Here is a 16,267-nt window from a genome sequence, read left to right as displayed (position 1 = left end):
TTTAAATGGTTAGGCTTTACAGAGATAACTGTTTAGGTTAGGGCTAAAGGATAGGTTCACAAAAGTCAGGTGTGCATATGAACGTTACAACAGGATTTACAATGTTCATATGTGATATCCCTTCCTGATGCACTCTCAGTGTAAGTGATTAGTCTATTTTGTATTAAAAAGACTCAATTTGTCTAATATAGACTGCAGAAACCTCACCTTCAGGTAAACATTGGAATGTATTTTTACACAGACTTAAGACTATGGATTGTGTCCTCCATTACTTACAATGAACTGACTTCAGGGCCAGTATGAAAAGGAGAAATGACTGGGTCGCTACACCTGTTGCGATGTTTGTGTGGTAGCTTGACTATCTTTCATTAAGGCAGACTTGAAAAATTGTGAACCTGTCATTGCAGGATTGGTGACATCTTTTAGATATACCCTACCAAACAGCCTTTTATTCATTTTAGTGCATCCTTCCATTTCTGTCTAACACGTCTATTTTAACTGTATCACTGGTGTGGAATCTTGTTTCTTTTTAACTTTATGTCATTTCAAATTGCTTGATTTAATTTGCCTCTATCTTGAAATGATTGAAAGTTTTTAATGAGAGTTCCACAATGTAAAGCACTTTGTTACTAAATAAATTTGTAAAAGTGCTACATAAATAAAGTGTATTATTACATTATTATTATTATTATTATTTATTATTATTATTATTATTATTATTATTATTATTATTTAAGCATATGTAGGGTTAGGATTGCGTTCAAGTTAAGTAATTGGGTAACGCATGAGAATGGGAAAACAGAAATACATACACAATATGACTTTTCCTGCAAAAAAGCTACTTAAGTGTAATCATGACTTTAGTGGATGAGTCACACTAGAAGTCAAAAGTCGCCACTTACACTATGACACTCATACTATGTTTACTTGTTCTCATATATTACTGCAGTATTGTGTGTGTGTGTGTGTGTGTGTGTGTGTGTGTGTGTGTGTGTGTGTGTGTGTGTGTGTGTGTGCGTTTCCCTCGGCCTCTCTCGCGCCCCACCTCCCTGTCCTTCGTCCAATCAGAGTAGACTCGGGCCTCGCGATCGTGCAGCAGCAATAACGGTGGGGGAGGGTCACGTGTGTACACACTGTAGGGCTCAGCAGCACTTCAGCAGTAGTAAAGTCTCGTTACGGACAGCCCCTTTTCAGAACAAGCATCGACCGAAAAGTTGATAGGTGAAGTCTATCAACATGCAGTAAAACGGTTCTTTTTTGTTGTTGCTGCTGTTTTGGGGCTATAAGAGCGCGCGGAAAGCCGAAGCTCATATTTTAGGACGTCTGTTTGTGAAATGAAACGCCTGAGAAATGTCAGTGGAAATGCTACATCCAAACTCTATGCCTCCGTAGGTTTGTCACTGACCCGAATATATACGTTTTTGGTAAGTTTTCCTCCCTTTTCTATTATTTTGACCTACTAATGCGATTTGCTTGAAGCTTCACCTTGCAGTCGTGGAAAGGTGAATTCTCCCCGTTGAAGATGGCTAAATGCGAGAGTGAGTAGCTTTAGTTGTGTCAACAATACCCGCAGAAATGGCAGAATAATGGTGAAGCCGTGACAGCTATCCACGCTTTGATGTGTGCAGTCAAGTGTGATGGAGAGACACAATGTCCGCAATTATACACACACAGACCACGGTGGGCTGGTTTGTTTTCTCACCGTTGTTCAGCTGTGGTTGGCTCCACGGTTTTAACGACCCGTTTATATTTGGAAAACAACACCTGAAGACGTTTCTCACGAGATCAGCTTTCTCAAGCGCTTGGGGAAAGGTTGTATCACTTTAATCAAAGAGCTCTGATGTTAAAAATCTTCTTCATTGGCAGTAAAAAGTGTAGTTGTGAAGTTGTGGCAGACTGCTCTTTGCGTGAATATTTTCTTGTTGATGGGACATCTGCCATTGGAGCTAATGTCATGGCATAGTATTAATTTAACAATAAGCAATGATTTAGGTTTATAAATGGTAGACTGCACGATGATGGCACCCTTGCTTACTGGACCAGTCAATCTATTAATACATGTCAGGAAAGGCCAGGCCATAGATGAGTAAGTACTATTTTTTTTTAATATAAAGTTTAGTTTTGTGATGTACAGTCATTCATAAAATACAATATAATAAACTGCTTCAAGCATGATGCCAATGTTAGATTGTTATACTCCACACAGGCACATGGATATATTCTCCTAGTATGTAGTTTTCTTTTTATCCAGTAGTTTCAACAGGGCTTGACATCTTTGTTTTGATCAATTATATCAAAACCTTTGACGGCTTTTAAAGCCACTATTTAATAACAGATCTTAACAGATGTTTCCCTTAGTTACTAATTATGTACCACTAATTATGGCCAGCACATCCACCTGACCATATTTGACATCAACTTTGAATGCTATTTTCTGACAAAGTAGTTCTGCTCAGAAAAGGATCACCTTTCAGCAAATGAAATGCTTCTTGAGATTTAGGCTTTGCAATCGCTGTCCTCAACTTAATCCATGTGACCAAAGGGGACGTGGGCATGTGGGTCATGGCTTAATGACCGTAAGCCTGCTTTGTGCTGCCCATTGATCTATGACCTTGGTGATTCCTGTGACAGTTCAACCTGTTTCCAAAAAGAAGCTGAGGAAGCTGTCGAGACTGACCGTGACCTGTGCTTGACCAGAGTCTCTTACACTACAACTTGATTTGAGGAAGTACTGTTTTTCCAGAGAAAATCTGACACTGTTCAGCAGTGAGTCAATTGAAATATCAACATTTTGTAGCTTTTAGGTTTTCTGTGGATCACCAGTCAAGTTCTGATGATGAAGAACAAGGATAGTAGGCAGGTAGATAACTGATCTGTATCTACAGTTCGCTATAAAATCTGAATTTTGTAAGGAATCCAATCAAAAACAGGCTATCTTGCCCCGCCCAAAATAATCCAGCACTCAATTCTGTGGGGACTGATAATGATTTTGGGAAAATGTTCTGAATTATATAAAACCCCTCCACAGAAATGGAGTTGGTGGCAAGTATTTTAATCACCTCCGAGTGCTTAGTAATTTCAATTTGCGAAATGCTATGCAGCATTAGCATGCACCTGAAGTCAGAGCCCTCATTAATACTCTCAGTTATTGGGCTGCTTTCCAAGAATAATTGGCAGCTGAGAAACGAACAAGTACCTAGAAAGATTTAGGGACTTTCTTAAATGAACCATTTACATCTTAATCGCCTCTCATGGCAAAAGTAGTTTGGTAGTTCTGGGGGCAGTTACTTTAAATTCTACACTATTAATTGCTAGAAAATGTTGTGCATAAAATGTCATTGTGTTACGCGTCACAGGCAGCGTGTGTAAACTGGAGTTAAGTGATGTTATTTTCTTTCTGCAGTATTTCTGTTGCCGCTCCACCGCACGTTGCTGCAGACACGAGTAGCAAATCATATGACATCACTCAGTACTTTTTGAGAAGAAGCTTGTAAATTCCAATGGGCATATACAAGGGGTGTGGGCTCAGTATGTCACACTACTCCCATCAGCATGCGGGATCTGGGTTCAAAACACTGAGACGTCAAGCACGTCGGCGTCACTCTTATGAGATCATGTTTGGTGGGGCATGCTCAAGACCGGCCTCCCCCTCAGGGAATATTACTACAACTTAAAGGCAAGGCAAAAAGTTCAGAAGGGGCTTATTAACCAAGTCAAAGTCGTGCGAGAAGAATTCAACTGAGCTTTGTCCTCCTCTTGTCCTCTTGTGCATATTTCGATAACTAATTAGCATGCTTTGATCAATGCATTGATATAGACTTAAAAAGAGGGACATACATCACCACTTCAAATGCCAGGTAATGTATGCAACTGAGTATAGTGCCTGTTGTTTTACTTATGTGAACAGTATATCTCTGACCTTCACGCAACCCCAGCAAGCGGAATCTGAAGTAGACTTGAAATGAAAGTGGACTTCCTCTTTACTCTGAATTGAAAAAGACATAGCTCATACAGTACGAGGTTGCAGTGCGTCCAAGTCAGGTATAAATACTTCCGCCTCTCCTGTTTCACCTTCAGTTGAGTAGAAAACTAGAGATTTCACTATCATGAGCTGCTGGCAAAATGTGCAGAGCAAAAGTGCAATGACGTGAAAACCCTGATTTAAAATATTGTTATAGCAAATAAATGTGTTTTCCTTCTTTGTTGTAACTCGGAAGATCTGCAGAGTCAGACAAATTGCTCCTTAATATTGTATTGTAACTGCCGTCTTCTTCTCTATTCATGCGTCAGGACTAGAGCTGCACGTTTTGGAGAAAAAGTCATATTGTGATTATTGTGGACAATATTGCAATTTGAGATTGCAATTCAATTATAATGGAACAAATGGTACTATGAGTCTACTTGTTTAATTATCAAGGAATGCAAGAAATACTGACATTTTGAAATGTGTATTTCTCAACATGAACAAAGTTAAACAATATTTATAACAATAACTAGTAAAACAGATGTAAAACAGAACAAGGGGAGCGTGTTGCTCTACAGAGGAGGCGGCTTGAAGCAGCACATATTGGCACACTGCCACCGGCTGAAAGTACATCTGTCTAATGCAGAGACTCTATCCATAACCTGGAGGAGGAACTGTACACAAGTGTATTAAATAAAGAGTATAACATTTAGTTAACAGTATACTGTTAGTATACTGTTAGTATAACAATAATATACTGCTTTAGTTTAGCTTAACATTTAATTATTTGCTGTAGCACGTCAAACCTTTTTTAATGTTCCACCCCATCCAGGCTGTGATTGGTTGGTTAACAAAAAGTGACTGAGAAGCACATCGGCTCTGTGAAAAGTTGAACATGTTGAACAGCAAAAGGCACTGATACAGCTAATTTTAAATGGCCAGCGAGCCAAACCCAAACCTTCTCTGTGTTTTCTTCTGTCTGACCTATTCAGCTGCTGCCGACGTCTCTCTGTCACAGAGCAACCAGAGCACCAGCATTTCTCTCTGCTCCGGTGGCACTTCCGACTATGTTTTGAATCAGTAGCGACATGTAAATGCTCCGTACTTGTATAGCGCCTTTCTAGTCTTTTTCCACTCAAAGCAGTACAGTACATCTGCATTCACCAGTCATACACATTCATACACTGAGCCTAAGTGCTCAAACGGAAACTAACATTCATACACTGGGGCAAATCGGGGTTCAGTATCTTGCCCAAGGACACTTCGACACGCAACCAGGGATTGAACCGCCGACCTTCCGATTAATGGCCAACCCGCTCTACACAGCCGCCCAGAGGGGGGTTACAGTAGGTTGTTGTCTTAAAAGTTACTGGCACACTGCTCATAAATAATAATAAATACGTAGGCTTATCTGTTTCTAGGGGCACATGCGAGAGCCCAGTGTGGGCGGAGATAATGAGCAAACTGTAACGCACACGGAGAAAAGAGCGTCACACACACCTTGCCTGTTTTATTAAATCACGCACTTTTTGCGGTTATGTAATCGCACATTACGAGATTGCGATTACATTAATTGAGCAGCCCTAGTCAGGACTATATTTTGTGCCAACAATGCTGTTTGTTTAGTCTATTTTTAAAAGACTGAAATCCTGGTCGGGCCTTGTGGTTCAGCATGAAACAAAGTCTGTGTACTCTATATTTTGTTGTTACTTAAAGTTGGTAGATGTTTCACAAGGTTTCACTTTCCACTGTTTACTGTGGTGTTAGTTTTAATCTCTACTTCATCATTGCTTTGTCATTGTCAAGGCATTTTGTTAAGTACTCGGCTACCACTGTCTGCAGAGGTGTATGGAACAGGAAAGTTCTTGGAAACAAAGTCAACAGTTTAAGTAATTAAACACCAGCACACCACAAACCCATGGCTCTTTTTTTTTTTTGTGCAAAATGTTTGGTACCCTACAGCTATCGGAAGCTGCAGAATGAGCGTGGTAATGAAAGGGTGTGCCCTCTTTAATTATCACCAACTTCCCCATTTTCTCCTGAAGTGATCAGAGGTTGCTGAAGGAGCGAAGGTTGAACAAACTTCTTTGAATTTACAACACATACAGAAAAGAGTGCATAATCTATGGGAGAGGACCACAGCTAATTATGTAGTTTTGTCACCTAGCTGCTCATATTAGAGAGCCATGTTTACAAGAGGCCTGACCAGTGCTCCTTTCTCTGTGAAGACAGTTTTTTTTTGTAAACAGTAACAGTTTCTTCCTCCTGATCCTGCTCCAGTCCAGCTCTGAGCTCCAGCCTCCACTATAGTCTCATTGCAGCCAATTGGATTAGTATAGAGGAGGGTCTGAGCCCTTGTGTGTGCGCGTGTATGTATGTGTCTGAGGCTTAAGGCCAAAGCAGCCTCTGTAGTGGTGTTGCGTAAGTGAACGGAAGAATGTTTCCCCTTTACTGGCATCGTTACTCGTCTTCTTGAAAACAAAGCTGCCTTCCTGCACTTTGTTCCACAAAATTTTCATGGGGGAGTTTTCCAGGAAATTCTGCGCAGATTAGCACACACCATTTATTGTAAAATGTATTTTCTCTTTGGAGAGTCATTCATTTTAAAGCAGTCTTGGGAGTGAAGCCAAACTTGTGGAAACATAACAGCCAAATTATTACAGAGGAAGTAAAATACAGTGAACTTGGGTGACTTATGACTGCAATCCTGTTTTCCTTGACCAAAGCTATTTAAATAATTTATTTCAAATGAACTGAGTTAATTATGCAAGGCAGCATTACCTAAGCTTTTTGAGAACTTGCAGCCCCATGAGTCTTGATCACAAATGCTCCCAACATGTTCGTGGTCATTTTCATTGACCTTGACCTGAACTCCAACCTCTGGACTCGGCCCTCACTGGCCCTACGCCAGAGCCTGATTCACATTTCACTCTTTATAAATCTACCTATCAGCACATGCCCGACACCCAGTCAACCTGTCAGTAACTTGAACAGAAGGCACATGTGCTTTGCTCCTCGCAGTAACACCAAAGCTGTCTGTAAAGTTTCAGGTTAGGAAAGTGTCTGTCTTTATCTGGCTGCCCGACCGCGCTTTGTGAAAAAAGCACAGGGGCAGCACTGCGCAGGCAGCAATGACCCTGCATGTGACTCCGAACAGAGAGAGAAAGAGGGGCAGAGCAAGACAGAAAAGGCTCGCAGAGGCGTCAAACACTCGCACAGGCCAGTGTGGCATTCAAAGAGGAGAAATAGTGGGTTGTGAGGCTCAGCTTGCAAATGAAACATATTGTGAGGCATTCATATTCAGCCAGTCTGATGCAGTGAAGTGAAATTAACAGTGTTACCCAGGGCATAATAGCTGTGCCGTGGCTGACATGTTTTTGTGTCAAGGCCTCCCTTGCCCCTCTAGCTAGCACAGAAAACCTATAACAGAGAGGGTTGAATTCGGCTCATGGAGGGCTTCCTCAAAATGTAATACTTACACTTAATGCCAGTAATTTGTTAGCGCTAGTGTGATGCATGATCTCTACTTCAGTAATATTAGTCAAGATGGTAATAAGGGACTGATATTGTCTGTGATTTTCAACTTTCATCTTAATACGCTCACTGAATGTATTTCGTTGTTCTTACACACTGAAATGAGCAATGAAGCTGCTTGGTGAGCACATCCACATTTTTTTTGTCAACTTAAAAACCATACGGAAGTACCAGTAGTCCTATACAAATTACTGTGACTTTATTGATATTGAAGCACAGAGTAAAAACGATTGCAATATTTGATTTTTGTCTGCATTATCCAGCTGTAATTAATACTGGTAATTGATAAAAACCGCTGTAACTAACTTCTTTCTCCCTAACTCTCTGCCTGCAGTTGAGCTGTTGAGAGACTCGACCCGTGTCAGAGCCCAGCGATGTGGATCTGCATGGTTTATAATGAGACGGACGCCAGCGTGGACTTCCGGCTCTGCCAGGACTATGGCCTCATCCTGTCGGTCTTCTCCCTCATCTACCTCCTTGTGTGCTTCCCACTGGGGCTGTGCTACAATATGCTGCTGGTCGTGGTCAACCTCTCAAACAAAGTCTCCATGACCATGCCAGATGTTTATTTCGTCAATATGGCCATCGCGGGCCTTGTGCTCAACCTGGTGGCTCCCATGGAGCTGCTGAGCTCCACCTTCACCCGCTGGCATGTGTGGGAGTACAACAACGAGATCTACATCACCCTGCTCATCCTCTTCAACATCTCCTCTCTGGTCATCATGTATTCCACCACGCTGCTCAGTCTGGACTACTATATAGAGCGGGCGTTGCCTCGTACGTACATGTCCAGTGTGTATAACACCAAACATGTGTGTGGTTTCATCTGGGGAGGTGCGGTGCTCACTAGCTTCTCTTCACTGCTCTTCTATGTGTGCAACCACATCTCCACTAAGATGGTCGAGTGCTCCAAAATGCAGAATAAGGAGGCCGCCGACGCCATCATGATGTTCATCGGCTACGTGGTTCCAGCTTTGGCTGTACTTTATGCCTTTGTGCTTATTTTGCGCATTAGGAAGGAGTCAACACCTCTGGATCAGGACTCTGCTCGCTTAGACCCTTCTATCCACAGACTGCTGCTAGCCTCAGTCTGTGTACAGTTTGTACTGTGGACCCCATACTATATGACCCTGTTGGTACACACTGTAGCCGGCGCACCAGGGTACATTAGTAACGTACATTACTTACCTACCTATTATTTTTTAAGATGTGTGTCAAAACTGCTGGCTTTCTCTAGCAGCTTTGTGATGCCACTCATGTATAGGCAGATGAACAAAAACTTCTCCAACAAGCTTCAGCGGCTGCTCAGGAGGCTGCACTGCGGAGAGCAGTCTTGCCCTCACGAACGCTCAACAGTGCAACAAGTGGTGACGTGAGATTACCGACCCTGGGAGATTACAGACACCCCCCCCCTTTTTCCACCTCTTGGCCTAGCCGGCACTTACCCCCCCCCCCCACAGAGCCAGTATCTGACTGGGTTCCCTCGCTGTTCTGGACTGTGTTAAGAGTGACATAGCTAACTGTGGAATTTCCTGTCACCTTCCACATCTGATCTATACAGTTCTGCATTGGGAGGACAAACCAAGCAAAAACCACTAAGTGCTATTATTTTTGTTGTCAAAGTGAAGCTCTCCTCTGAGGCAAGTGGGTTTCTAATTTGAGGACAGTAAATTTGCACAAGCAACTGATAACTACCCATTGTGCAGTGTTTTATCTGAGTCGCAAACGAAAAATATCCTGTTAGCAAGCACTACACATTGCTGTGTATGTTCCCTCCCTGATATGGGTGTGTATTCTGCTGAATATCAGCATCCCACCATTTCTAAGGAACTTGCATTGTATGAACATAAGTGTTTACTGCCCTCAAACTAGTGGGCCTTGATCACTTGAATGAGAAGACAGTTCCACCTCTTCAGAGCTGAATTTTCCTTTTTTTCCATTTTACTTAAATGTGCTTAGAGTGATTTTGTTATTATCACAGTAAATAATCTTCACGTTTTAAAGGCGGACACAATTAGTTGTCTCTTACAGAAATTGTAGCTTCATTTCAAAAGCTATTTTCTTTCTTGATACCAGTACTACCCTGTAGCTTTGACATTGGCACTGGTATATAGAGGTGTTGTCTTTTATAGATTGAGTTCTGAAGTTTTGATCCACTTGCAGGCATAAAGAGATTAAATCTTGCATACAGTACATGAAGCTCCACAACTATTAATTTACATGAACACAACATTGAAGTTATACAGAACTACATGAAAATGTTTATATTAAGCTTGTATTCAGGGTTCAGACATAACCGGTATACCTCTTGTGATCGCTGCTGAAATCACTTTAGCCATAAGCAGTTCAAATCAACTCATTAAACATCAACTCTTAATCAGAGATCTCAGCCCAGTGTGTGATTTGTTGAGCTATGTTTCGCTTCTGTAGGAACCGTGCGTGGAGAGCCTCACGCACTGTTAGCAGTCCCCGCAGGGTCACAGAGAGGGTCCTGAGGAGGTGGCATGTATATTCCCTACATTTTATGAGCACTCATGAGTGGTTGGGAGGATGTCCAGTGGAAATATGAAGCCCGACTGGGTCACTCTAGAGGCACTAAAAACCTTCACCAAATATCAAAGTCTCGCCTGCCAATCACCTGCAAACAGTGTGTTTGATGCAGTTTGAACTGGAATACCGCTCAGATGCATTAAGGTAATCTCCATATTATAAAGCTGCTTTGCTTTCTTGCCTGCCACAAAACTGAACAGATAAATGGTGATGTTATACAATAAAAAAGAGATACTTGCTTTTGCATGAGGTCTGTTGCTTCACTGCATTAGTGTATTTTTTTTAAAATTTGCTTTCTGAATGAGAGGGACAGTTTATTAATCATTCTGTGAACAGATACACCAGTGAGGTGGGGCATACACTTGAAGAGAAATTAGAAGTGGGCACACTAGTTATATTCCACTCCCAGGCAACAATAAATAGTCACTTATCTTTGTAGACAGTTTTAAGTTACACCTTCAAATAAGTTTGCTTTGGCTTCACTGTAAAATTTAAAGGATTACCAGATTTTTTGACACAGATTTGATGCTTTTCAAGCATATATGAAGCTATTAAGACTATAACTTTATATCACATACACATACTGTATTTTTTTAAACATCCTGTGACTAGACATATTGTTTGTCTACAGTTGAGGTATGAAACAGTGTCCAACATTAAGATTTTTGCTGCATAGCCCCATCCTCATTATGTGTACCTAGAATCAGTCTGTGAGAAGTACTGTTCATTTTCAACCGAGGCTGTGTGTTAACATTATGTGCTACAGCATGTACTGCCCCATACAAAAAGCCTGCATGTATTGTGACAGAGTTAATCATTATTTGAACTCGGCTCAAAGTCCTAACTCAGCTCAAAGCCCTAATGCTTACTGTTCATTTGGGATTGGAAGGCAAACAGTAGCACATGGTCTAATGAAAAGTGGTTTGAATCAAAAAATTTTATTTAAGCAACATTTCTTAAGGTTCAGCTACCAGTTGGTGCACTATATACTGTTAGAGATTTTATTCCAACTGGTATTCAATTAATCAGTCGTATGATGACGCTCATATTATAGTGAATAGAATTGAATGTATCCCAGATTTCTGATTATTATGGGACATTTTTATGCTTTTAATCTGGATAGAATTTTGTGAGGAGACATCCAACTAGAAGGCACTCAACCAAACATTATAAAAAATTAGATCAATCTGTTCTGAATCTGCATCAGACTATACATAGTGAATGACAATTGTGCAGATTTTTGGGGGAGAATAGCTAAGTAAGAATTATGATCATTTTACTTTAGCATGTTGCTGCAGCGCCACCTGTAGGCAAAGTTTTGCTAGATTGCTTGGAGTTGATATGCGCCTCATGCCCTACCTTTCACCAAATTTCAGTGAAATCCATGAACTTGTTTTTTAAATATCTTGCTAAGTATGAGATGGGACCTGAAACAAACTCCTTGGCAGAGGTAATAATAGGCAATCACCACAAATGGGCTGACTACACGATAAAGCTTGATCAAAACCACACCCAACTCAAATTGCTGCTCAGGCCCGAGTTTGGTTTATTATTTCAGAGAGGCCATAATCTCACATCAGTGCAAAGACATTTGAGTAATAACCACTGTGTGCAGTTAAATTGTCGAGATGGACTAAGTGTAAAAACACCCTCAAAGCTCTTGCGTGTCGAATGTATGCGGATGCATTTTAGCTATTTGAACAGCAAAACCTCAAAAGTCCAGATTAATCCACTTTCAGATGTGATGCTTTTGTGACTTTGTATGCAAGTGTATATGTATAATACAAAATAATGTGTATATATTGTATGTGAGAGATTTACAAGAAGATACCATGCTCTTTCAAAACTTAAGTATTATTTTCTGAGAGATAAATTTAGATTCTGTAAGTAATCTCCTCTATTGTCAACTGAGTCAAAGACTGATTAAACAATAAACTAACATGGATATTACCACTCCTTATCTCACTGAAGTTTGACAGTACTTATGATGATGTGAAAATATGTTGAAACGTGCATGCAGTCTGTTGTTAAAAGGCTGTTTGGTGTAATGTGAAAGGATTTCCTGTTATCTACAACTCAAGTGTACATGAAAACAAAATGCTAGCTATTTAACCCTCTAGCCCTGTGATCAGGTCAGGGTGATGGACAGGTTGTTCCCTCCCTCAGAGCTGCTGTGACGGTGGGAGTGAGGAAGGAGGCCACAGCTCTCCCCCTGCTCACCACGCTGCTAACAGCAGATTATTTGTGGCAAGACCCTTCAACCACACCACCCAGACTGGGGAAAATGCAACATTCCAGCCATTCTGGGAATTGTTTTGTCTTCTGTTGTGGGTCTGACAGTACCAGCACTGCTGCCATTTTCAATGAAAACATTGTTGGTGTAGGTTACATCTGATAACGCTGCGGGACTACCTTCCAGCAGGAGCTGGGGGGAAAAGTGCTGCAACAGGAAGCTAGAAGGATTGCAAAGATTAAGTAATATATCATTGTGAATTAGATGGGTTACAATTAAACTTTGACAGCTATTTTGCTGGGAGGAGTTATCACAATGCTGTTGTCACTACTACACTGTTAATTTCTTACAGTCAGACCCAGCAACATTGGGTTGCACAATAGTGTATGGATTTCCAACATCTTTCTAGCTGAAACACAGAGCAAATATGAGAGGTCCAACAGGGGGGAGGGAGGAGGTCTTGAATTATATGTACTACATCTGGAAATGATATGATAATGGAGTGAATTGAACATGGTTGTCATGGTTGCCATTTCCCCCCTCTGAGGACTGGATTTTCACGGGGCTTTCACTTGAGTCTGTTAGCTCAAGCAAACACCACAACCAACATAAATCATTCAGTCAGTGTAGTTACCATCTGTATTTACACGCTACTTTTTCATTTTTAAAGAAGAGGGAAGAGAGAAGTGATGCCACAGGGGGTTGATTTTTCTAAGATGTAATTGAAAAAGTATGAAATTATTAGTCTGTCTGTAAATGTACTGGTCACAAAAGGTAATAGCAAAAATGTACACAAAGCTAAACTCTTTGAATTGCTTTTATTCTGTCACTACATTAACATTTATTAATTTGGTTGACACTATTGTCCAAAGCGTGCAAATAATGTGCAACCCATGTCACTCAGAATCAGTAAGAGCCCCTAAAGACTGTGTGCTCCAACACTCAGTTCCATGTCGTTCCACTTCACACAAATACCTCAAGGTTGCAGGTGAGAGAAGTAAGACATTAGCTAGTGCAATTTCTTTCATAATTTTTTTTTAATAGGAGGGTGAGTGAGAGAGAGCATGTTTGGTGAGTAGGTACTCTTGCAGGAGGTAACTTGGTGTTCCTGTTAGCAAACTGTAATGACCAATAGAATACAAACTTAAAATATATTACAAAAAAAGAGCTACTTTCTTGGATTTACTTTGTTGCTGTGTGCTTAAAGCAACAGGTTGTCTATTTGTTGTTATACAGCACAAGGTTGCATAATGAAGTTTGTAGTCCCTTCATGCTACACATAGAACTTAACATGTAATTAAGTGTAAATTATATAAAAGTAATGATGATCTGACATTAATCTTACATTTATTGCAATAATTATTGATTTCGATTGAACAGTTTTGGCCATATCGCCCAGCTGGTAGCATAACTTTAATATGTAGCTGGTTACAGCCAGTAATGTTAGATTGTTAGCTAATCTTAGCACAAATGGTAGTAATGGGGAAATAGCTTGCTTGGCTCTGGCCAACAGTATCAGAATTTTCCTACCAGCACCTGTAAAGCTCAGTAAGTAACACTTCATATCTCATAATTTTAATCCGTACCAAATACAGTAGTAAGAAAGACAATTCTGTTTTTTTAAGGGTGGCTCTTTCCCATTTATAGTTTTTGTGCTAAGCTTTTGTCATATTTGACAAACAGACGTGAGTGATATCGATCTTATCATCTAATCATAATTGAAAAGTTTTTTCCGTAATGTCCAACTATTTTTAACTTAAAATTATACAAGAGGACATATGATTTAAAATGAACAGAAATGAAGTTCTGTGCTGTCTAAATGCACTGTGTGTAAAACTACAGGTTTTGCGTTGTTTTCCTGAGGTTGCACTGAGTGAAAGTACACCAGGAAAAGCTCTTAACTGTACAATCATCTGTCTGGGAATGGGTAACGCTGACCAAGCACAGTTTTTAATGTGCTACATTAGTCTTAATGTTTTTTTTCTCCTTTAGAGGTTCAGCCAGACCAAAAGTATTAGGGTCAACTTCAGTCGAACATACAGCATCGCACTTCAGACCACCTATGTAGCTAGAACATTTGGCTTGTGGCTTTAAATGTTTTATCTGGCTGTCGACCAGATTTCACACACACACACCCCTAGACTACAGTTGTTTTTCCTAATGCGGGTCAAATTGGGCCGCAGAATGTAAAGAGAACAAGACGAGACAGGTTACAGTTAGTATTTTTGAAATCTATCTCACAGTGTGATCTTGTGTGTCAGGAAGAGGGCAGAAAGTGAATAAAACCATGAACCAACAGGAAGAGAATAAGAGTGTCACACCCCTAGAGACTGAATAATATTCATGTAACAAAACTGATGTAAAAGAAATCCAACAGAATAGGTTGGGGGAGTTTGAGAGTGCACACTGGGAAAGAGAACAGGGGAAATAATTCAATCCAAAGAAGACATAATGAGATCAAGTAGAAAAGACCACATACTGTAAAGCCAAGCTGGGTTTGATCCCAAGATGGAGAAATAAAACTGGTTCAAAACATTTGAACTGATTATTGTGCTGTATCTAGAACATGCACCTGTGATTGATGAACAGAATAACACAGCCATAGTACTTTTCCAGTTCCCTTGAAATATTTGAAAGCCCCCAACATATGAATGCTAGAGCACAGAGCACTTCAGGAAGGAGTTATCATCTCTGACCTAACACATAACTTCTGCTCTGGGGAGACAAGCCGGCCAGGGCAGATGCTTTAAAAACAATCCACCCCTCCTCCCCTGCCAATCCCGGTATTTGCTTTTCCTCTTCAGAAATACGAGCAGAGAATTTAAAAAAAAACTGACAATGAAATCCCGGCATCAGCTAAATATCAAACATGGCCCTGGAAGCATTGCAGAGGAGCTGGACTGTGCAGGATGTTCCATTCAGAGGCTGTGGTTGTGGGAGATGTTGGATAAAGCCAGAAGCACATCAGACTGGTAAGTAGAGGCAGATGAGGGTGTCGTACCCTGCCTCTTCTAGACCTCCCACACTCACTTCCCCAACCACAAGCAGTTAAACCCCACAACTCCCCATTAACAGCACTGGTAATGTTGTGTTGTTCATTAGATGTTGCTGGATGGTATTGTTTTTCTTTATTTTATGGAGTGCCTCATATTCATACATGTACAAGACAGAACAAAAGTTATTATAACTTGTTTTTACATTAAAAAAATATATTTGTGACATTCACTGTATAATCCAATTATTAAGACTTCAGGCTCTGAAAGTTTCAGAATACAAAATTCAGCAAGATTTTTCCACTTGTTAATGTATTTTTGTGCAAAAAATCACTTTCATATACCATCCTCATTACCACTTCATTAACTTCACTTACTCAGCTTATACAGTGATGTTCATATTTTCTTCACATTACCAAACGATTATTCACTGTTTATGCCATTGGGCCACCCAGTGGACATAAACCGGGAGTGCATCCTCACTCACAACCTTTAGCAAATGAATCCAGACAGAGAGGCCTCGCAAAGGAAGCAACTGAAGCACAAGATGTAAATTCAGACCCATAGAGATCACAAAGAGGCGGAAGAAAAGGCCAGTCTAGAAGGTAAGAGATGACAGCCATGTAGCTGAAAAAAAACCCAGAACAACCTGTTACTATAAATACATTCACTGAAACACACCTCACTATTACTTCAAGTAGTTAGGGTCGCCCTTACCCATCTCACATCAATTCAGCCATTGCTAGCACATGCAAGATCCTTTTTCTGGAAGATGGTCTTGGAATTACATTTTCCAGATGAGGCTCACAGTTTACTTAACCTTACATTACCTTACTCATTCGGTCCCTTGAATGTGCTTCATTATCTAGAGAAGTCCCAGAATCAGTCAATGTCACAACTCCTCTTTTTAGCCCTCATTTGTGTATTTATGTAGGGTTGTGACATATGCACAGTCAGCTCTCTTCTGGGCTTCAAACAGTGGTATCACATACA

At 40.6% G+C, this 16,267-nt stretch overlaps 1 protein-coding gene across 1 annotated transcript; it reads left to right on the top strand.

The window, feature by feature from the left end:
* The first annotated feature begins 1,169 nt into the window (after positions 1-1,169).
* On the top strand, positions 1,170-12,001 carry gpr146 (G protein-coupled receptor 146). The gene is made up of 2 exons (XM_038703603.1): positions 1,170-1,424; positions 7,833-12,001. The coding sequence occupies exon 2, from the start codon at positions 7,873-7,875 to the stop codon at positions 8,872-8,874; it is 1,002 nt and encodes a 333-aa protein (XP_038559531.1). The 5' UTR covers positions 1,170-1,424; positions 7,833-7,872; the 3' UTR covers positions 8,875-12,001.
* Positions 12,002-16,267: the final 4,266 nt, after the last annotated feature.

The sequence above is a fragment of the Micropterus salmoides genome, unplaced genomic scaffold, assembly GCF_014851395.1.
Source record: "Micropterus salmoides isolate LMB-PRFRI ecotype aquatic unplaced genomic scaffold, ASM1485139v1 Ms_hic_scaffold_10, whole genome shotgun sequence".
Classification (NCBI taxonomy): domain Eukaryota; kingdom Metazoa; phylum Chordata; class Actinopteri; order Centrarchiformes; family Centrarchidae; genus Micropterus; species Micropterus salmoides.
Note: the sequence above shows the minus strand (reverse complement) of the source record. Positions and strands in the feature narration are given on the sequence as shown.

What these genes read in the sequence shown, in the direction of transcription:
- gpr146 (XM_038703603.1), top strand. Translation starts at nt 7,873, where the DNA reads ATGTGGATCTGCATGGTTTATAATGAGACGGACGCCAGCGTGGACTTC.